The sequence below is a fragment of the Cetorhinus maximus genome, chromosome 10 (assembly GCF_964194155.1).
Source record: "Cetorhinus maximus chromosome 10, sCetMax3.hap1.1, whole genome shotgun sequence".
Lineage (NCBI taxonomy): Eukaryota > Metazoa > Chordata > Chondrichthyes > Lamniformes > Cetorhinidae > Cetorhinus > Cetorhinus maximus.
Genome location: NC_135888.1, coordinates 61,156,271 through 61,179,806, shown reverse-complemented (window position 1 = coordinate 61,179,806; position 23,536 = coordinate 61,156,271). Strand labels below are relative to the sequence as shown.

The following is a 23,536-nucleotide window of genomic DNA, read 5'->3' as shown; positions in this document are numbered from 1 at the left end:
AACAACAACACAGATCTGCCAAAATGTGTGTGCGTCTGTGATTCTACCATCTGGATAAGGGAGCCAGTCTTACTTCCTGCTACTTGCTACCTGTGGTTGGTGTCCATCTTAAAGTGGTATTGCCAGGATAATACCAGTGTTTGGAGGGGTAAATTATGAAGCCAGGTTGCATAAACTAGGTTTGCATTCTGTTGAATATAGAAGATTGAGGGGTGATCTGATCAAGGTGTTTGATTTGAAAGAGTAGATATGGAGAGAGTATTTATTCTGCTAGGGGCATCAAGAACATGGGTACATCATCATAAATGTAGAGCTAAGGCCATTCAGGATGTTAAAGCACTGTTCCTGACAAAGGCAACTCTCCTCCCCTAAAGGTTGTGGATGCTGGGGGACATTTACAGCTTGAAGACTGGTACTGATCAGATTTTTGTTAGTAAGGGGATTTGGAAATATGCAAAGATGAACAAATCGAGATTAGGTATAGACCAGCCAAGATCTAACTGAATAATGAAGCATGCCCAAGAAGCTAAATGGCCTAATCCTTTAAATATATACCAGTGTTCAGAAGGTGTCCAGCCACCTTGTCTGATTATTAAGTCAGCCAAATGGGGCACAGATATTGCTTTCCCAAAATCAGAAGCAGTGTCGAGTGTAAGTTTTAAAACCTCCCATCCATCTCCCCAAAGTATGGTCGGTGACCTCAAATAAACACTCTGAGGCCGGGATTTTACGGTTCCTCCCACCCGGCGGAATGTTATGGTCCTGCCGAACTAAATGGGGATTTAAATGGCTCACCGCACGAGTTGGGAGAGACACACCACGGCAGGGCAGTGAAATCCTGGCCTGAGAGCCAGAGATTACAAAAAATATCACCTTTCCCTCATTCTGATAGTATCACTTTAATTAGTGCATTGCAACAAATGAACATTAGCAATTTTTGCACTCAGCTTAGAAATGAAGGTTATGAAATAGCACTGAGTCTTCACGTTGGCTTCACTCTTCAAAGCCCAGAATCTGGAGGGTCATTCCCTGCAAGTGTGTAAATGAGCAGTTCCTCTTGCTCTGTTGCCACAGCAACACTTGCCACCTTTGAGGGATGAATGCTGTTTGAGAGATCAAAGTGTGCCAGAACTGTTCATGATTTATTCTTTGAAGTTCCATTAGAGCAGGACCATTGTACTGAAAACGAGGGCTTTTAAAAACAAAAAAAAAGATTCCATGAGTCACAAGAATTGTGCACCAACAAGTTTTCAAAATGGTTACTGTTTGCAGTGCCGTGACCAAGGTGGATGTCCCACCACATCTTCAGCCCCTGGAGCTGTGCTCTCCGCACCGACGAACCTCCATTCAGATTCACGAAGGAGAGCTTATCCCCAGCTTACTTGCCATCTTCTGTGCTCTTTGAAGTCAGCTTAATGAGAGGGGAGAAAAAAATGTCTGGTGTCAGACTTCTGATGTGAAGATTAAGATGAAGTGAAGCATACAATAGTTTTGATTCTAGATTCTGTGATTAAAACCATCTCCTCCACATTATGAGAGATCAAATAGAGCAGCCAAGGCTGTGGGTCGAGCAGTTATGTAGAATTTGCCACGCAGAAACAGGCTTGTACTCTACATGACTATCCTCCCATTCTAAATATTTCTGTCTAACCTGCTTCCCGTACTCCTCAATTCTCTTTCGCTTCACATATCCATCACACCTTAAATGCGTCAACGCTATCTGCTTCAACTATCTTATTATCAAGGCCTCTTCTGCATGGCTCTGGTCAGACTCCCGCCTGAACACAGTGGGAAGTGGCAGTGATTTCAGGTGACAGGAAGCTGCCACTTTTATGGGATGGTGGGGGGACCCAGGGACCTAACAGTATAACCCCCACGTCAATCAGGTAGTTAGCCGGAAGAGGTATTTGAAGGGCATCGGGGAGGGTGAGGGAAGCCCACAGCAGGGAGTACCAAGGTCCCTTGTGGAGCACACTTGCTCCTACAAGCCCACAAGGAAATCAAAGAAAAGATAAATAAATGCATATACTTTTCTGGGTCTCTTCTGGCCATGTTCCAGTTTGCCGCCAGGTTGGCCTGTGAGGGAAACCATGATTTCCTAACACAAGTCTGGGGTTAAATTTGCAGTCAGACCTTGATGGTGCCTTTGGAGTTTGCTCTGCTTGCTTAAAGCAGACCCCTGCTGCCTTTTAGCGAATCCCCACTTCCCTGTTCAGGGCACCAGGTTAAAATTCCAACCCTCGGGAAGGCAATAGGTAAGTCGTGGCAGCCATTTTAACTGCCTGTTTCTGTCAGAGGGGCAGGGTTAGCATCAACCAGTGGGAAGACAAAGCCTGTGTACACGATTCCTGAAGTGCACAGGGTTTTGTGCCAGTTCACCTTGAGCTGGCCATGAAAGGCCTGGGAGGCCACAATAGATGGTTCCTTCTGACATCCAGTCAGAGCAATTCCTGGAAGAGTGAGTTTGGAGCTGGGTGTGTGAGGCCTCAGCTTTGGGCCCAGCCATGGCTGTGGGCCAGATGTGGTGTAAAAGCAGCACAAATACAACAAGTAAAATGCATCATTTGACTTCAGTGCTGAGATCAAGGACTAAAGAAATGTATTGATTTTGCTGTTCAGACTTATGTTAAGTTCTGCTTTGGAAATCATCAATTTTATTTTTAATCTTCTCATTTACTTATCTTTTGAATTGGGCTTGAAGTTACCTTTCTTATCTTGTTCTTGTTATCCATGCGGGGCCTTCGTTAGGGGCTCAGTGGAAGTGGGGACTTCACACCTGAGCCCAATCTGACCCCTGTCTTTACACACTGGATAGGAACCAGGAGCTATAAAAACCTGGTCAGTTTTCTCAGTTCTTTGCTAGCTTAAAGGAGCTGAGGTCAATGATAACATCTCTGCCACCTCAGCTGGAATTAGCTAACTGAGTATAGACTAGTTTCAATTTTGGGTATTGTACCTCAGGAAAGATATATTAACCTGGGAGGACAGCAGCACAGATTTATCACAATCTTAAAGGACAGAATCTACTGAACAAAGAAATTATTCAAGGCTTGGGACCATTTCTGGGTGCTGGCGCCACTGGTGTCTGATGCCTGTCCCAGGGTCACGACCTTACGGGTGGTGGGCAATTAACAAACTATGTCTGCATTCGCGGAGGATGGCAGGAGGCCCACGAAACAGCTGATAGGACTGGCTGGCTGAAGGCCCCACTAGGAGAGGTGGACGCTGCTGAGGCAGTGGGAGGGCATCTCAAAATGGAGACCCTCTTGAAACGCTGCAGTAGATTCCACAATACAGAAGCCCCGGTCACGTTTGAGATGTCAGGGTGGAGGGTCAGCCCCACCACGAAAAATATTTTGGCTGTTTCAGCCTTGCGACTCTGCCATGGGGCAAATTGTTGCTGGGCTCTGGATTCAGTGGTCCCGCCTGACACCATTGAAATTCCACCAGCGTGGAAAAATGGCTTTAATTGCCTGTATTGGGTGCCTGCCTTCGTGCATTCGAGTTGCTGAATCTCATGGCAGACCCCACTCCCTCCCCCCCTCCCCATCACCCCAGGATACTTACCTGGAGGTGGGATAGCATTGGGAAGTGATCATGACGGGATTTTGTGCTACCTACTTGGCCACTGCCATCAAAGTTGCCTCCAGGGGGCTGGGGAGCTTTCAGCCAGAGAGTGAAATTATAAAGACAGGCTGAATAAAGTTGCTTTGTATTCCCTTGAGCGTAGAAGACTGATGGGTTATCTCATTGAGGGGTTTGGAATGATAGAGGAATTCAGTAAGGTAGGTGGGGGAAACTATTTCCCCTGGTGAGGGAATCCACATTAAACAAGCACAGTCTTAAAGTCAGAGCTAAGTGATCAGGAATCTCTTTTTCACACAAAGGGTAGTGGAAATCTGGAACTCTCTCCCAAAACCTTGTCAATGCTGGAGACAATTGCAATTGAAATCTACTGAGAGTTGTAGATTTTTGTTGGGCAAAGGTATCAAAGGTATCAAAGTGGTACAGATCAGCCATAATTTAACTGAATGTTGGAACAGGCCTCATAGTCCTGGCCTATTCCTACACAAGCTAGCTCCCTCCTGGTTGCCATGACTCAATACCACAGCATACCATAACATTTAACCACTAGAGAGACCCCCTCCTGCCACGATAATGAAGCCTGGCACTGCTTAACTTTGAGATTGTTCATATTTAGTGCAACATAGCAGCCGAAATCCTCAACTGCATGTAGTTTATAAAAGATTGAGAGTTCTATGGGCAGGATTTTTTGGTCAGCGTGCGGGTGTGATCGACGGGCCTGGGAGCGGTCAGGGTATGGACCGCTGCCCATGATCAGCCTCTGACCTCGATTTCATGCTGGCTGGCCATGAAACGGGCGCCGAAATGCTCAGCGCTGCCGGGGGAGGGCGGGCACTGACGTAAGCGCGGGTGCAGGGGAGTGCAGAATGAAAGCTCTCTGAAGGCAGAGAGCGATCTCAGGGAGCTGAAGAATTTAAAAGCAATAAATAAAGATTTTAAAATCCAAAAAAAAATGTCCACGCATCAGAATCAGTCACCTGAACATATACATGATGAAAATTCTGTTCGTACATTTTTAATTTTTTAAATTTAATAACGGAAACCTCACCCCGCCCTTGGATGAGGTTTCGTCAAAAATGTAAAGTCCGCCCGGCAGATTTGCCCATCCATCAACCGTAAAATTGGGGACAATTGGAAGTTTAATGGGCTTAATTGCCCTAATCGTCAGTGGGCACACTTCTGACTTTTGTGCTCGCCTGCCAGCCGAAATATCGCGTGAGCGTGGGATGGTGTCAGGACGCTTGCCCAGCGTCAATCACGCGCTATTTTACACTCAGGCAGGTCGAGCGAGTGTCTGTCCCATGAATCTGTTCCAAAAGAACAAAGACTCACCCGGTTCTTAAAGAATGAAGGTTTTTTACTCTTGGGAGCGCTCTTCTTCTCTCCCTCATTCTCATCGGGGGGGAGCACAAACATTGGATGACTCATCCTTTTCATCGCATTCTGGTCAAGGGTTTGTTCTTCACTCCCATTTGCCACAGCAAAGATCAGAGCTGGAAAAGATTTGAAAAATATTGAATCAGTCCTGATGAAGGGCAAGTACTCAGAGAAGTGTCCTTGGTTCTAAGTAAATCAACAACTTCTGGGGCTATTTAAAAACAGTGTTGTACTGGAATAAAAACAAGAAAGTTGCCAGAAATATTCAGCAGGTCAGGCAGCATCTTTGGTGAGAAACAGAGTTAACGTTTCAGGTCGAAATGACCTTTCATCAGAACAGAAACTTTTTTTTTGGTTTTTATTTCAGGTTTCCAGTATCTGTAGTATTTTGCTTTTGTATTAATGTGCGACAGGATTGAATACTGGTTACTTGGAGTACGCAGTTGGATGCCAGATTAGATCTGGTGTCAGCTGTGACTCAATGGGCAGCATTCGTGCCTGAGTCAGAAAGCTGTGGGTTTAAGGAGCTGACACTCCAGCCCAGTATTAGAGGGTGTAGAGGTGATGTTGTTTGGATGAGATATGAAACCAAGGCCAGGATTTTCGGCCCGGCCTTGGCAGGACCCGCCTGGGGAGGGGGATGTGGTGGGCCAGCCACGGGGGGGATGTGGCGGGCCAGCCACGGGGGGTGGGGGATGTGGCGAGCCAGCCACGGGGGGGGATGTGGCGGGCCAGCCACGGGGGGGGATTGTGGCGAGCCAGCCACGGTGGGGGGGATGTGGCGGGCCAGCCACGGTGGGGGGGATGTGGCGGGCCAGCCACGGTGGGGGGGATGTGGCGGGCCAGCCATGGGGGGGGGGATGTGGCGGGCCAGCCACGGGGGGTGGGGGATGTGGCGGGCCAGCCACGGGGGGTGGGGGATGTGGCGGGCCAGCCACGGGGGGTGGGGGATGTGGCGGGCCAGCCACGGTGGGGGGATGTGGCGGGCCAGCCACGGGGGGGGATGTGGCGGGCCAGCCACGGGGGGTGGGGGATGTGGCGGGCCAGCCAAAAGTCCATTGGCTTTTTGCGGGACTGGAAGATCTCAGTGGAGAGTGGGGCCAGAAAATCCTGGCCCCTCTCTAGGTGGATGTGAAAGAGCGAAGGTACTATTTTGAAGAAGAGCAGGGGCAGTGACCTAGCTAATATTGATCCCTCAACCCTAGTATTAAACAGCAGATTGTTTGAGGGAATTTAAATCTGGACAAAGATAGGTGGAGAAGATAAGTGACTGAATCAACTCACTGCTTAAAATGCAATTGGTGTTAGATCAGTTAGTGGAACTAACTGCGCAGCACATGAGTAATTTGATAATGACAGTTAAGTGTAGCACACTTTAGGAGGAAAATGGCGATTTTGGACCTACAGTTCCCAAAGCTCTCCAGCACTGGTGTTTTCCTCATCCTATATCTGGCTATTTAGCTGATATGATGTAATGATAATGACTAATCATAGCAACTAATCTCCACCAATCAGTCTACAGCAAAGCCCTGGGAGAAGGCAAACTAAATGTAGTTGAGGAGATGAGATGTTTTTGCAGTAATCTTGCATGGATCCCACAGTTTGTCAGCACAGTACCTGGGATTGTTGGCACTGATCTACTGGCAAAGCTCATCTGCTTCAGCACGGAAGCAGGGCGTTTCTCAACTTGGTCCGACAGGTTGGTGTCACTCCTAAACTCCTGCTTTCTTGATAGCTGAAAAAGACAAAAAATAATCTCATGAACCAGTATTGGATCACAGAGTGGGGGCAGCATATATTTTTTTTTTATTCATTCAAGGGATGTGGGCTTCATTGGCTAGGCCAGCATTTGTTGCCCATCCCTAATTGCCCTTGAGAGGGTGCTGGTGAGCTGCCTTATTGAACCGCTGCATCCATATATATGGTCAACAGGCAAGGAATTTGGTCATAGTGAATGAAATTCTTTTTATTCAGGCAATCAGTATCAATATTAAATGCTCCATAATTTTAACAGTGGAGTTAGATACGGAGTGAAGCTCCATCCACACAGTCCTTTCAAATACTCCCAAGCTAGGTACAGCAGAGGTTAGATGGGGTAAAGCTCTTCTTACACTATCCTAACCATTACTCATAGAGCAGGTAGAGCACGGGTTGGGTACAGAGTAAAGTTCCCTCTACATTGTCCTATGATATACCCCCAGGGCAGGTACATCACAGGTTGGATACAGAGTAAAGCTCAATCCCTCTACATTGCGCTGATGTGTTCAAACTCCAATCTCAGAAAACTATCTCCTACACAGCAGTGCAAAATTTCTCCATTTCCCACAGCAACCAAACTGTGGCCTCGGAGCGAGACTTTTTTCCTGAATTGTGGTCAAACCAATTCCAAGGGGAACTGGCTGAGACCAAGCCAGACCCAGCTGTGTTTTTGAGTATTACTGGTATTTTTCCTTTTATTTGGATGTTTGTACACACATTGTTAAAAGGGAAATCTGAAGATATCAAAGATCATGAGGCTGGACAATTCGGTTCACAATGAGCTGAAGTCACATGGCCTTCAGTTGTACCACTGTTGAGTTGTAATTCACTGTTCAATTCAATTAGTGATTAGATATAACACAGTCTCTTCAAGCCAACACTTCAAACTCAGGTGAGGAGAGATAATTCTTCACTGAAACTTTAATTCATAAATTAAATGAGATATTGGAGTTCACTTGCCACATTTCTGTTATGGTGACTGAGGAGTGAAGACTCTAAGATATGGTTAGCACAGACCTCCTTTATGGTGCTCTGTTACACTGTTACTGCATCTGTTTTGACCTGTAGATATGTGGGATGTACGGTGTTCTGATCCAGCATGTGGATGTGGGCTTTTGAAGGGGGAGGAGGGGTTGGGGTTGGGGGAAAAGAGGCTAGAGATAATCTGCTGGTATGACACCCACCCGAGGCTTAAGATGATGGTTGGACACGTGAGTGACGGTGGGAGAGGGTTCAGGAGTGGGGTTGCGGAGGGAGGGGGTATTAAGGGGGTTAACAGCAAGGGCAGGTGGTGGCTTTCAGTGGGCACCCCTATCTGATGCTGGGTCCCCCAATCAGGCAGAGTGCTTTTGAATGTGGGAACCCTGGGAGTCAGCAAGCAACCTCATGCGGGTTTGCTTGTTGTGCTTCCTGTATGGTGAGCCTTCGTCTGCTGCTGGATTAAGCAGCACTGGGATGAGGACCTTAACTGGGCATTAATTTGCCACTTATGGCCCTCAATTGGTGATGGGGCAGGAAGGCATTCATGGGCCTTACCACCATGGACTTAATCGGGATGGAGGCAGAAAGGTGGCAGAGTCCCTAACTGCCACCCTTGTGCCTGACTAAATGCCCCCCCACCCAACAAACGTGCCATAGGGGTGGGCATTAAGTTCAGCCTATTAGCTTCAAATGCTGCTTACCCGTTTGGTGTCTGAATGCTCTGTCTTGCTATCTGCAAACACCACACTGCTCCTCTTTTGCCTCTTTTTCTCCTTCCTTAGTTTGACCTCCACTTCCTCTTTGATGGCCCGATCTGGAGCCTTTTCTTCAGGCCTGGCAATTGGTGTCCTTGGCCTGGGGCTGTCTGGAACCACATTGCTGGAAGCCACAGAGGGAACATTCATTTGAGGTAAATTATTCAAAAGATCTTAAAAGCTGTAAAATAATTTGATCAGTATCCTGGTGAACCAATTGGATTAAGTGTTTATGACCCATAATATGGTTGGACAAAGGGCAAAATCGTCCTAGATTTTCACTAAGTGTGGCAGTGGACGTGAAAAAATACATTTTACCCACCAGTCGTGGTGGCGGAGTTTTCACGCCGTATCATCTGCTTCCTGCCTTATTCATTATGCAACCACAGGAAACACACCTCTCGCTGGTGGGCAGCCTCTGAATCACCCGCCACACTGTTACCTCACCATTTCCTCCCTCCGGGTGCCATATCTAAACTGCAGCAGTGCACATAGTTCTCAATGCTGCTAGCCCAGGACTGCTCCAGTGAAGACGTGGCCCTGAAGTCCAAGAAGAGTTCAGTGACCCGTCACTATAATGCCTTTTGGAGGCCCGCTGTGCTGTCCTCCACCCCAGCTCTGGCCGCAGGAGGTCCAGCCATCTCAACGCTCTGGCTTGGGAGGCTGTGGCAGTGGTGGTCAGTGCCAACGCTGCACAGAGGTTGGCCATCCAGTGCAGAAAGAGGATGAATTAACTCATCTATGCTGCCAGGGTAAGGCAACCATCTCATCACTCTGAGCTCACACACTCACAAGGCCATCTCACTCACTGTCAACTCAAGGGACATCACCACTCACTCTCTTACACACACCCTCACATCTCCATCTGGCCTCATCCCCTCTGGAGACTGCCTCCTCAGCTCTCACCACCTTGAGACCACTTGCACAGATCAACATGCACCCCTACACACAAACCCTGGGATACCACCCCCCACTTCACCCCCCGCACTTCCCCCACCCCTGAGTACAGCCCTTGCTCTGCAACAACTTCTGCCTGAAGCTGTTTCTCCCCCTTCCCCAAGCAAGCCCTAGCCCTACAGCCATTGAAAAGCCACCCCTGCCTCATGGCTGGTCTGATAGGTAGAGACCTAAAAGTGATGTGGTGCTCTCTGTGAAGCCTGGCGCTGATGGCTGCGAGTCTTGCCTGAAGCAAGGAAGGCAACAAACCCTGAAGCCCTGAGCGCAGTGCAACTCACCAGGCATGCGTCGCTTAGGTACAATTGTGAAACATATTGGCGTGATCCCAGATGATCCAGCATAATCCCAGATGATCCAGCGTAATCCCAGATGATTCCGGTTAGCAGGACTTATAATGAGGTGCTAAAGTATTGAAATTAGGTTCCTGATGTGTGGTGGCGGGAAACGCGGCCTGCCATTGATAGGTGGAGCGGCGATCACAAACTGGTTTCATGATGACATAAAGCCAGTTTTTGGCCTTCTCACCATATTATCTGCTCATGCCGGCCATGACACCCAACGCCAACAGGAGCGGAAAATTCTGGCCAAAATCTTTTCCAGCCAAACTTGAGGTGAACCCAAGCTGGTGAAGATGACATGCAAGAACGTTTTCACAGAAAGAGCAATTGAGGCCTGCAATAATTTTCTTCTCAGGGTAGCGGAGACACAAACATGTGTTATTTAAGTGGTGATGGGGGTGGGGGAGGAGGGATATCTAAATCTTTTGTTCAAAGTCTGTGGGCCAGGAAGCTTCTCCCATCTGGTTCTGCCTTGTGAACCATGGATGGGCCTGTAACTTTACAACAAACCTTAACTTGTGCTCATTTGGAGTCTATTAAGCTATGGTTATTTCTGCACACCATTAATCCTCTGGAAATTTAAGAATACTGTGATGTGAATTATCTGTCAGGCTTCTGCAGTACTTCACTAAGCAATGTTGAGGGCAGTCCTGGGAAAAATGACGTCCCTCAATTTTTTTTTGCCCTGTGGCCATTTGTGTTGCTGGATGATGAATATGTGCAGGCTATTTAACTTTGAGGGGCATTACCACAGGCTTGAATCCATCTTTAACCCAATAAAACCAACAGAGGAAGAGACAAGGCTGTGGGAAATGCAGGGAAAAGGGGGAGACGTGGGAGTGAGGGATTGGCAGGGTGGGGTAGGAGTGAGGGATAGAGTGAATAGGGTGAGAGTGAGGGATAGGGTGGCGTGAGAGTGAGAGATAGAGTGGATGGGGTGAGAGTGAGGGATAGAGTGGGTAGGGTGGCAGTAATGGATCGAGTGATGGGGTGAAAGAAAGAGATAGAGTGGATGGGGTGAGAGCGAGGGATAGGGTGAATGGAGTGAGAGTGAGGGATAGGGTGGAGGTGAGGGATAGGGTGGGTGAGAGTGAGGGATATGGTGGGTGAGAGTGAGGGATAGTGTAGATAGGGTAGGAGTGAGGGATAGTGGATGGGGTGAATGAGGGATAGGGTGGAGGTGAGGGACAGGGTGGGTGGGAGTGAGGGATAGGGTGGGTGAGAGTGAGGGATAGTGTGGATAGGGTGGGAGTGAGAGATAGAGTGGATGGGGTGAATGAGGGGTAGTGTGGAGGTGAGGGATATGGTGGGTGAGAGTGAGTGTTAGGGAGGATGGGGTGAGAGTGAGGGATAGGGTGGGTGAGAGTGAGGGATATACAGGCCTCCGAACAGTAGTCAGGATGTGGGGCACAAGATACACCAGGAGATAGAAAAGGTGTGTACGAAAGGCAAGGTTACAGTGATCATGGGGGATTTCAATATGTAGATAGACTGGGAAAATCAGGTTGGTAGTGGATCCCAAGAAAAGGAATTTGTGGAATGTCTACGAGATGGCTTTTTGGAGCAGCTTGTGGTGGAGCCCACTAGAGAACAGGCAATTCTAGATTTAGTGATGTGTAATGAGGCAGATTTGATAAGGGAGCTTAAGGTGAAGGAAGCCTTAGGAGGAAGTGACCATAATATGGAATTTACCCTGCAATTTGAGAGGAAAAAGCTGGAATCAGATGTAATGGTATTACAGTTGAATAAAGGCAACTACAGAGGCATGAGGGAGGAGCTGGCCAGAATTGACTGGGAGATGAGCCTAGCAGGAAAGACAGTGGAAAAGCAATGGCAGGAATTTCTGGGAGTAATTTGGGAGACACAGCAAAAATTCATCCCTGGGAAGAAGAAGCATACTAAAGGGAGGACGAGGCAACCATGGCTGACAAGGGAAGTCAGGGACAGTATAAAAGCTAAAGAGAAAGCATACAATGTGGCAAAGAGCAGTGGGAAACCAGGGGAGTGGGAAGCCTACAAAGACCAACAGAGGACAACTAAAAAAGAAATAAGGAGGGAGAAGATTAAATATGAGGGTAAACTAGCCAGTAATAGAAAAGAAGATTGCAAGAGTTTTTTTTAGATACATAAAGGGTAAGAGAGAGGCAAAAGTGGACATTGGGCCACTGGAGTATGACGCTGGAGAAGTAGTAGTGGGGAACAAAGAAATGGTGGAGGAACTGAATAGGTACTTTGCGTCAGTCTTCACGGTGGAAGACACGAGTAACATCCCCAAAGTTCAAGAGAGTCGGGGGGCAGAGGTGAGTATGGTGGTCATTACCAAGGGGAAGGTGCTAGGAAAACTGAAAGGTCTGAAGGTGGATAAATGACCTGGACCAGATGGATTACACCACAGAGTTCTGAAGCAGATAGCTGAAGAGATAGTGGAGCGTTAGTGGTGATCTTTCAGGAATCACTCGAGTCAGGGAGGGTCCCAGAGGACTGGAAAATCACTAATGTAACCCCCCTGTTTAAGAAGGGAGTGAGGCAAAAGATGGGAAATTACAGGCCGATTAGCCTGACCTCGGTCGTTGGTAAGATTTTAAGAGTCCATTATTAAGGGTGAGATTTCAGAATACTTGGAAGTGCATGGTAAAATAGGGCAAAGTCAGCATGGTTTCATCAAAGGGAGGTCATGCCTGACAAATCTGTTAGAATTCTTTGAGGAGGTAACGAGTAGGTTAGACAAAGGAGAGCCAATGGATGTTATCTACTTGGACTTCCAGAAGGCCTTTGACAAGGTGCCGCACAAGAGGCTGCTCAGTAAGATAAGAGCCCATGGTGTTAGAGGCAAGGTACTAGCATGGATAGAAGATTGGCTGTCTGGCAGGAGGCAGAGAGTGGGGATAAGGGGGTCCTTCTCAGGATGGCGGCCGGTGACTAGTGAAGTTCCACAGGGGTCAGTGTTGGGACCACAACTTTTCACTTTATACATTAATGATCTAGGTGAAGGAACTGAGGGCATCCTGGCTAAGTTTGCAGATGATACAAAGATAGGTGGAGGGACAGGTAGTATTGAGGAGGCGGGGAGGCTGCAGAAGGATTTGGACAGGTTAGGAGAATGGGCAAAGAAGTGGCAGATGGAATACAACGTGGGGAAGTGTGAGGTCATGCACTTTGGTAGGAAGAATAGAGGCATAGACTATTTTCTAAATGGGGAGAGAATTCAGAAATCTGGAGTGCAAAGGGACTTGGGAGTCCTAGTCCAGGATTCTCTTAAGGTTAACTTGCAGGTTGAGGTGGTAGTTACGAAGGCAAATGCAATGTTGGCATTTATTTCGAGAGAACTAGAATATAAAAGCAGGGATGTGCTGCTGAGGCTTTATAAGGCTCTGGTCAGGCCACATTTAGAATATTGTGAGCAATTTTGGGCCCCGTATCTCAGGAAGGATGTTCTGGCCCTGGAGTGGGTCCAGAGGAGGTTCACGAGAATGATCCCAGGAATGAAAGGCTTAACATATGAGGAACATTTGAGGACTCTGGGTCTATACTCGATGGAGTTGAGAAGGATGAGGGGGGATCTGATTGAAACTTACAGAATACTGAAAGGCCTGGATAGAGTGGATGTGGGAAGATGTTTCCATTTGTAGGTGAGACCAGGACCCGAGGGCACAGCCTCAGAGTAAAGGGAAGACCTTTTAGAACAGAGATGAGGAGAAACTTCTTTAGCCAGAGAGTGGTGAATCTACGGAATTCATTGCCACAGAAGGTTGTGGAGGCCAGGTTATTGAGTGTATTTAAGACCGAGATAGATAGGTTCTTGATTGGTAAGGGGGTCAAAGGTTACGGGGAGAAGGCGGGAGAATGGGGTTGAGAAACTTATCAGCCATGATTGAACGGCGGAGCAGACTCAATGGGCCGAATTGCCTAATTTCTGCTCCTATGTCTTATGGTCTTATGGGTGAGAGTGAGGGATAGTGTAGATAGGGTGGGAGTGAGGGATAGAGTGGATGGGGTTAATGAGGGATAGGGTGGAGGTGAGGGATAGGGTGGGTGAGAGTGAGTGATAGAGTGGGTGGGATGCAGGTGAGGGATAGGGTGGGAGCGAGGGATAGGGTGGGTTGGTTGAGAGGGATGGGGTAAGGTAAACAGATATATAGATGGGGTTAATTACAAAAGAGATAATTTTTTGGATCACTGCCTCTTATATACATTTTTGTGTTCCTACTTCTCTGATCTTGTCAATATTTACATTAACCCCCTCATTCCCAGAATTTGAGCACTTTAACCTGTATAGGCCCATTCAGTTAGGTCAATCTTTATACATTTGGTTCCCAGAATGTACGTTCCACACATGATACAAAGGTTTTAAAGATGTTTGTGCCCCCAGTGATGATCAATAATGAGTATTGAACTGTCCACAGTGAAATCGGTGCTTATGCCTCACCTGTCAGCAGTCACTTTGGTTGGCGTGTTGCATTCAGCGTTCATGGAGGAGAGGGAGATCATGGACACTTGCCGGTAGGATCTCAGCATGGACCTCGGCCGGCTTGCCCGTTTTTCATCAACATCTGGCTGCAAGACAAATTCAGGAAAGAATGTAGGATTGAGAAGTCAAGGGACACGTTATAGGTCAGCCTTGGCTCAGTGGTAGCACTGTCACACCTGAGGCAGAAGTTTATGGGTTAAAGCTCTAATCCAGGCTCACTCCCCTGGTACAGTAGTGAGGGAGTGCTGCACTGCTGGAGTCGCTGTCTTTCAGACAAGACTTTAAACCAATGACCCGTGTGCCCTGTCAGATGGATGGAAATGATCCCACGGCACTGTCCAAGGAAGAGGAGGGGATTTCCTCCAGTATCCTGGCCAATTTTCATCTCTCAGCCAACATCTCTTCAAAACCGATTATCTGGTTATTTATCTCACTGCTGTTTGTGCGGCTTTGCTGTGTGAAAACTGGCTGCTACATTTATTAACAACACTTGTCAGGATTTTTATTGGGAGACAATCCTCAATCTCCTCAATGCTGTACTGATGAGTGTGCTAACTTTTCAATGAGACTTAAAACAAGTCCCTATTGAGATGGATGATAAAAATCCTACCATTTCAATGAAGAGCAGGAAGTTATGGTGTCTGACCAACATTCATCCCTTGACTAAAATCACAAAGAAAACATTAACTATTTATCCATCCTGTGCTGATTTGTGCCAACTTATATGCATAGGCAATTGCTTTCCCTACTGTACTAATAATGTCGGTAACACACTTGCCTCTGAGTAACAAGCTTCCATGTTCAAGCCCTAATCCAGGGATAGAGTGCAAAATCAAAGCTGACACTCCAGTACAGTACAGAGGTAGTGCTGCACTGTTGGAGGTGCCTTTTTTCAGATGAGATCTAAAACCAAGGCCCCATTTGCCTAGTCAGCTGGATGTAAAAAAATTCCATGTCGCTATTTTGAAGAGGAGCAAGGGAGTTATCCCCATGTCCTGGCTAATATCCATTGATCAACATTACAAGGACAGATGATCATATTACTGTTTGTGGGAGTTTGCCATGCACTAATTGGCTGCTGCATTATTACAATAGTAACTATTCTACAAAAAGGGCTTAATTGGCTGTAAAGAGCTTTGAGACGTCCGGTGGTCGTGAGAAGTACTATCTAAATGCAAACCTTTTGTTCTCTAAAATCTTTAGCCCGTTAAAAGCTTGCTGAGTGATAAATGGGTCAAGGTTTTTGTCAAAATAATGGACAGAGATATTTCAGACAAATATTTTGACACACACATAACTTAAGTCTAGAAATCTCTAAATAAACCTTCAAAAGCAACAAAACCAAACAAGATGGTGGCAGGCTTGAGGCCTATCAACTTGTTGAGCTGTTTCCTCATTTGAGCAATAACTGGACAGAATTTGAAGCTTGTTACTATGAATCTGCGGCCCAGTAATAGGTCACCCTTTTCAGGAGAGGGAGGTAGTAAACTTCCAGGTCAGAGAGGGGGTACAGCTCCTTCCTTGCCCACCCCACCTGCAGTGTGTGTTAAGAAACAGGAAGAGGAAAGGGTTATGGATTCCCTTCAGCAAAGGGAACCCAAGTACCTTGATCCCAGTCCACTTACCAGCTCCCTTAAGCCATACTCCTTCTGTACTTTAATTTTTAACTGTTTGAAACATTCTTCCATTCGGTCATGGAAAGGCCGTAGGTCATCCAACACTCTTTTTCCGTGAAGCTTTATTCCTTTTTCAAGCAGTGGGACCTTGTGAAGAGAAAGAGAAGAAAATTCTTAGCACATTGCTGCTCAAAATACAGCAGAAGAAACAAGTGTAGTGCTGGCCCTCCTGCCCTGCCCTGTTCCCTGGCGGTGGGAGGTTGAACGAGCTGGCTGTCTCTTCTATGAAAGATGAATGAAAGGCCAACTGAGGCAAACCTAATTGTGGGGTATACGTGACACAGGCAAGGCCATATTTATTGGCTATCCCTACCTGCCCTGGGGCAGTGGCTTTCATCATAGTGATCATTGGGTCAAAATCCTGAAACTTCCTTTCTAACAGCACTGTGGATGTACATACACCAGATGGACTGCAGTGGTTCAAGAAGACGGCTCTTAAGGGCAATTAAGCATGGGCAACAACTGCCACATCCCGTGAAAGAATTTAAAAATGCGATAGTTTGACATCCTGAGATGGTGGCCTTCATCGTAGAATGGGCCCATGGTGGGAAAGGGTGTTTACCATTAACATAAATGATTTGGACTCAGGAATCGGGAGTACAGTTCCAAAATGTGCAGACAATGCCAAATTGGAAGTTAAAACAGGTGAAACTAGCATCAAAATATAGGAGGATATTAATAAACACACAGAATGACCACGTAATTGGCAAATGAACTTCAATAACCAAAAAGCAGGAAACTGCAGCTGCTGGAAATCTGAAATAAAAACAGTAAATGCTGGGAATACTCAGCAGGTCAGGCAGCAGCTGTGGAGAGAGAAGCGGAGTTGATGTTTCAGGTCGATGTCCCTTCGACAGAACACTTCATTCAGTAATAGGTAAGTGTCGGGTAGTATATTTTGGTGAAGAACATTGAAGTATTTATGGGGAAGCCAAACAATCACATGTGGGAGGAAGGAGTAGAAGGATTTGTGGGTTAGGTGAGATGAGGAAGGGTAGGAAACTCCTGTGGAGCATGAACTCCAGCGTGGGCCTGTTGACATGACTGGCCTGTTTCTGTGTTGTACATTCTATGTAATACTCTGTTGCAGCAATGGTTTTTAAAATTAGTTAGTTTGCAAGGCCACTTCAGAGGCCAATAAGTTAATCACATCGTGAGCAATTGGAATGAAGTGTTGGTCAGGCCAGGTAGGGCATTTGTGAACCAGATGGGTTTTTATTGTCAAATCTTGACAGTTTTGCTGGACATTTTATTTTTTCTGGTCTCAACTCACAAATCACCACAATTTCACAACTTTCCTCGGTGGGAGTTGAACTCAGCACCTCGGTGAGCCAGCCCAGCACCGGAACTACCTGTGCACACTGCAGAAAAGCCTGGAAATGATTCTCAGTGCTGAAATCTGGGGCCTCATCACGTTGTGTATCGTGGGTCCCATGATTCCTTAACGCAGAATGTTGCCTTAGCACTGTAAACTTTGAGCAAGAGATCAGTTAGGATTGTGACTGAATGGTAGTGAGTAACTTCTTTAAACCAATCGACAAATCTGCAAAAGCTGCTTTTTAATCCTGAAGAATGGAAGAGCAAACTACAGTCACTGACTGCCACCTACTGGAGTGTAGCTGTACTGCAGCATATTGGAGTTTGGGGGGTTGCGGGGGGAGGGAGAGATGGCAGAGTGATGAGCACAACACATTGGCAGAGAAATCTTCAGCTTTGATGATGTTCAAAAAACAGGCCTAAAATAGCAAATCTGAGAGGCACATCCTGTGGAATCATCCACTGCATGACTTAACATGAGCCAGTCAGACAATACTGCATGTCATGTAGGAAAACTATTTTTCGTTGATGTGACTAGGTTCCAAAGGAAAGATTCACCAAGGTTCCCAGAGCCAGGGCTGCATGAATGTAACCCCAATTGTCTGACCTATGTTCAGGAAGCAATGATTAATATCTCGAACACTGTGACGAGCAATCCAGGAGGTAAATCATAGGGGCAGTTAAAATAAGACTGTGCGTTTTGTTCCCTTTGTTCTTGGAACATTTTTGTTTATTCATTATAAAAATACTGAAGATAAGGACAAAAGGCTATTTTGATGGGTTGGGCTGTTGGAGGCAGGCGGCTCTTTGATGTAATTTCCAAGAAGACATCCAAACAGTTGGCAAACCTTAGTTGCCCATTTATGCCCTGCTCGTATTGGGTTGGTTGAGGATTCAATTCTTAATCACTTCATTTCAATTGGACACCGGATTTACACAATGATATTTGAAAGTAATCTAACCAGAAAGTGTTTGTGGGTTTGGGAATTTTGGATTCTATACAAAGAGTGTGAAGTGATTTGGGGATTGTATACGGAGAGTGTAAATGGGTTTGGTGATTCTGTATGAAGAGTATGAATGGGCTTTGGGTGTTGAGATTCTGTATGGAGTTTGTGAATTACTTTGGGGATTCTATATTAAAAGTCTGATCGGTTTGTGGATTCCATTCGGAGTGTGAATGGGTTTAGGGATTCTACATGGAGACCTTGAGTGGGTTTGAGATTTTTGATTCTGTACGTTGAGTGTGAGGGCTGTTATCAATGTTTCATTCTTACCTGCCAAGCTATGAGATCCTTGAGATGAGACAGTTTCTCCCAATCTTCTGGGTGCTCTTGTGAATAAGCATCCGTGAAGAAAGCCTGAAAACATGGAACAATTAAACACAGAGTCAACACCAAACATCCCCTTCCACTTAAATAATCACCAGCTCTCCCTGACTGACAGGCAGTGATACTGTGTCTGTATTTTTTTTATTCAGACATAGTGTATTTAAACTGCCAATTAATGTGTCAGCATTTAGAGAAAGTAAATTGAATCACAGTGACTGAGAGGAAAAAAATATTAAAACGTAAAGAAGGAAAATTCATTCTCAAACTGCACAATAGACGGTGGTAACAAAAACAAAAAACTACTGCGGATGCTGGAAATCCAAAACAAAAACAGAATTACCTGGAAAAACTCAGCAGGTCTGGCAGCATCGGTGGAGAAGAAAAGAGTCGACGTTTCGGGTCCACATGACCCTTCAACAGAACTGAAGTATAGTTAGGAGAGGGGTGAAATATAAGCTGGTTTAAGGTGGGGGGCGGGGGAGAGAAGTTGAGGGTGGGGTGGTTGTAGGGACAAGCAAGCAGTGATAGGAGCAGATAATCAAAAGATGTCACAGACAAAAGGATCAACGAGGTGTTGAAGATGGTGATATTATCTAAGAAAAGTGCTAATTAAGAATGGATGGTAGGACACTCAAGGTACAGCTCTAGTGGGGGTGGGGTGGAAAGACTGACAAGGTATTAGTTGTAGATTTAAAAATAATGGAAATAGGTGGGAAAAGAAAAATCTATATAAATTATTGAAAAAAAAAACAACAAAAGGGAGGGGGAGGAAACGGGGTGGGGATGGATGAGGTGCTGTTCCTCCAGTTTGCGTTGGGCTTCACTGGAACAATGCAGCAAGCCAAGGACAGACATGTGGGCAAGAGAGCAGGGTGGAGTGTTAAAATGGCAAGCGACAGGGAGGTTTGGGTCTTTCTTGCGGACAGACCGCAGGTGTTCTGCAAAGCGGTCGCCCAGTTTGCGTTTGGTCTCTCCAATGTAGAGGAGACCGCATTGGGAGCAATGAATGCAGCAGACTAAGTTAGGGGAAATGCAAGTGAAATGCTGCTTCACTTGAAAGGAGTGTTTGGGCCCTTGGACGGTGAGGAGAGAGGAAGTGAAGGGGCAGGTGTTGCATCTTCTGCGTGGGCATGGGGAGGTGCCATAGGTGGGGGTTGAGGAGTAGGGGGTGATGGAGGAGTGGACCAGGGTGTCCCGGAGGGAACGATCCCTACGGAATGCCGCCAGGGGGGGTGAAGGGAAGATGTGTTTGGTGGTGGCATCATGCTGGAGTTGGCGGAAATGGCGGAGGATGATCCTTTGAATGCGGAGGCTGGTGGGGTGATAAGTGAGGACAAGGGGGACCCTATCATGTTTCTGGGAGGGAGGAGAAGGCGTGAGGGTGGATGTGCGGGAGATGGGCCGGACACGGTTGAGGGCCCTGTCAACGACCGTGGGTGGAAAACCTCGGTTAAGGAAGAAGGAGGACATATCAGAGGAACTGTTTTTGAAGGTAGCGTCATCAGAACAGATGCAACGGAGGCGAAGGAACTGAGAGAATGGGATGGAGTCCTTACAGGAAGCGGGGTGTGAGGAGCTGTAGTCGAGGTAGCTGTGGGAGTCGGTAGGCTTGTAATGGATATTTGTGGACAGTCTATCATCAGAAATTGAGACAGAGAGGTCAAGTAAGGGAAGAGAAGTGTCAGAGACGGACCATGTGAAAATGATGGAGGGGTGGAGATTGGAAGCAAAATTAATAAATTTTTCCAGGTCCCGACGAGAGCATGAAGCAGCACCGAAGTAATCATCGATGTACTGGAGAAAGAGTTGTGGGAGGGGGCCGGAGTAGGACTGGAACAAGGAATGTTCCACATACCCCATAAAGAGACAGGCATAGCTGGGGCGCATGCGGGTACCCATAGCCACACCTTTTATTTGGAGGAAGTGAGAGGAGTTAAAGGAGAAATTGTTCAGTGTGAGAACAAGTTCAGCCAGACGGAGGAGAGTAGTGGTGGATGGGGATTGTTCGTGCCTCTGTTCAAGGAAGAAGCTAAGGGCCCTCAGACCATCCTGGTGGGGGGATGGAGGTGTAGAGGGATTGGACATCCATGGTGAAGAGGAAGCGGTTGGGGCCAGGGAACTGGAAATTGTTGATGTGACATAAGGTGTCAGAGGAATCACGGATGTAGGTGGGAAGGGACTGGACAAGGGGAGAGAGAAGGGAGTCAAGATAACGAGAAATGAGTTCCGTGGGGCAAGAACAGGCTGACACGATTGGTCTGCCAGGACAGTTCTGTTTGTGGATTTTGGGTAGGAGGTAGAAGCGGGCATTCCGAGGTTGGGCGACTATCAGGTTGGAAGCTGTGGGAGGAAGATCTCCAGAGGAGATGAGGTCAGTGACAGTCCTGGAAACAATGGCTTGATATTCCGTGGTGGGGTCATGGTCCAGGGAGAGGTAGGAGGAAGTGTCTGCGAGTTGACGCTCAGCCTCCGCGAGGTAGAGGTCAGTGCGCCAGACAACAACAGCACCACCCTTGTCAGCGGGTTTGATGACAATGTTGGGGTTGGACCTGAGAGAATGGAGTACAGTAAGTTCAGAGAGAGACAGATTAGAATGGGTGAGAGGAGCAGAGAAATTGAGACGGCTAATGTCACGCCGACAGTTCTCAATGAAAAGATCAAGAGAAGGTAAGAATCCAGAGGGAGGGGTCCAGGTGGAGGGAGAATATTGGAGGTGGGTAAAAGGATCCGTTGAACGGGGAGAGGACTCCTGCCCAAAGAAGTGAGCACGGATACGAAGACGGCGGAAGAAGAGTTCAGCATCGTGCTGAGCCCGAAATTCATTGAGATGAGGGCGCAAGGGTATGAAACTAAGTCCTTTGCTGAGCACTGAACGTTTAGCATCGGAGAGGGGGAGGTCAGGGGGTATAGTGAATACGCGGCTGGGGCTGGGATTGGAAGATGGGGTGGGGACGGGAGGACAAGCCGGGGTGGAGGGTCCCAGATGGGTGTTGGTGTCGATGAGTTGTTGGAGCTTGCGTTCCTTAGCACTTGAGAGAAAGAGAAAAAGTTTCTTGTTGAGGCGTCAAATGAGGCGAAGAATAAAATGAAACTGGGGGCATGCGCAGCTTTGAAAAAGGGTGCAGCGGTGCTGCTGGAGGGAGAGGTCGAGTGTGTTCATATGGCGGCGCATGGCACGGAGTGTGGATCTCAGAATGCGACGGGAACAGCAGTCCGAGAAATGGGTAGTGTTCAACTAAATTCACCAAATGCCTTTGAAGATTAGAAAGAAAGTCAAATCCATGGCCATTGTAGATTCCAACATATGCATAAAAGAATGCCAAGTAACAATGCTTTGGGTTTTTAAAATATGCTTCTTACCTCAAAACACTCTTGTGCCTTCAGCACTCATCTCTCATTCAAGCTTTCAGATACTTATGGGTTATTTCTTCCAAAATTTGTGAATCAGTTTTGGATATTGTGATAGCTTAAGCTAAGCTGTGCTTGTGGCTTATTTTCTCATAACCTAAGTTTATAATCAGGGCTATTGATAAATTGTTAGTTCATTTTTGGCTGTAAATGTGTTAACCTGCTTTCATTGGTCTCCTCGGTTAGTGTGTCTGCTAGTTGTGTAGAGGGAACTGTCTAGTTTTAATTAGCTAGGTGACTCAGACTAGATGCATTGTACCAGTTGCAGTATCCCCCTAATCCTACCTTCACGCCTAACTTCCTAAGCAATCCATGTCATATTCTTTCAGTCCCATTATAGTACCTGATCTCTGAACATTAATGGGACATTTGATGCACCCTATTGATCGTTTACATTCCTGCTAATTTATCAGCTACAACAGGATCTTATTCTCTGTTTAATATGAAATAAATCATTACTGCACTGCCCTCATCTGTTGCTTTCCGTGAATACCTGTCCAGCGTTATGTGCAACCTATGAAGCCCACATCAAGAAAAAGAACATGTGATCCCAGACTGTTAACATTATGCCTGTGTGTGCGCTTTCAGATACATTCTGTGATAAAATAAAATTCTTGAAATGTTGGCAGGATCTTCGCCATTCCACCAAGAATTTATTATTTCCACTTTTGCACGTGTGCTTACAAAATATTGTAAAGAATCGCAAATTAAGGTAGATAAGCAAAATATCCATAAGACGTTTTGATTTTTCATCAATAGTTCAGCACTGATGTATAATTTCATTGTTGAGTCAGTACAGGTATATGATCTTACACCGCCATGGAAGGTGTATATACTCTTAATAAAGTCCAAGTATATAAATTCACACTCACACAGTACTGGTGTATGATCCCACACTGATACAGTTGAGATTTGGAGGTAGGCTAGGCTAATGTGAGTGTAGATTGCCGAAAAGCCCTAATTATGTTCTCAGCTTGTCCTGATTTTCAATCCCCTCCAGTCAGCTTCCTTATCTGGAGTGGACCCTGTCAGAATTATCTCCTTGTTCTTGTTTTGTCCCTTAGTTGTTGAACGCATGAATAATAAATCATTGTCCTCTTTACCTTCTCATATTTAGCAAATCCACCCATAACCGCAGGATCCACAATACCATTCAGCAACATCGAGAGAGGATTGATGGGAAGATGGTCATCACCCTTGTATTGGCTGATCAAGGTAAGGATCTTCTCATTGGTTTTCTGCATTGTCTCAATCGCATTTTCCAGGGGGCTGATGGTGTTCTGTAATAACAAAAATAAATGATTGATGAGGTTTCACACTTTACGTTAGGGAACTTGGACTCTATGGGATTAAGGTCTATGGGGATCAGGTGGGAAAATGGAGCTGAGGTCAAGGATCAGACATGATCTTATTGAACAGCAGAACAGGCTCAAGGGGCCATATGCCTACTCCTGCTCTCATATCTAAAGTTCTTAAGAATCACTCAATAGGAAATAATTTTTATACCCTTTAGTTCTGGGAAACCATGCTGCAATCGGTACAGCTTTCAAAGGGGCTATCACACTCCCTGACATCTCAACCTGTCAAT

The 23,536-nt window shown here is 46.5% G+C and overlaps 1 protein-coding gene across 1 annotated transcript in view; it reads right to left on the bottom strand.

The window, feature by feature from the left end:
• Positions 1-883: 883 nt before the first annotated feature.
• dock2 (dedicator of cytokinesis 2) overlaps positions 884-23,536 on the bottom strand; it is a 634,661-nt gene continuing 612,008 nt past the window's right edge. The window contains exons 45-52 of the mRNA XM_078550540.1: positions 23,052-23,228; positions 18,487-18,570; positions 15,845-15,982; positions 14,178-14,305; positions 8,403-8,580; positions 6,580-6,697; positions 4,918-5,078; positions 884-1,411 (exon numbers count right to left, since the gene is read on the bottom strand). Of these exons, the coding sequence (XP_078406666.1) occupies positions 1,379-1,411; positions 4,918-5,078; positions 6,580-6,697; positions 8,403-8,580; positions 14,178-14,305; positions 15,845-15,982; positions 18,487-18,570; positions 23,052-23,228 (1,017 nt within the window). The 3' untranslated portion in view covers positions 884-1,378. The remainder of the gene's footprint in view (positions 1,412-4,917; positions 5,079-6,579; positions 6,698-8,402; positions 8,581-14,177; positions 14,306-15,844; positions 15,983-18,486; positions 18,571-23,051; positions 23,229-23,536) is intronic.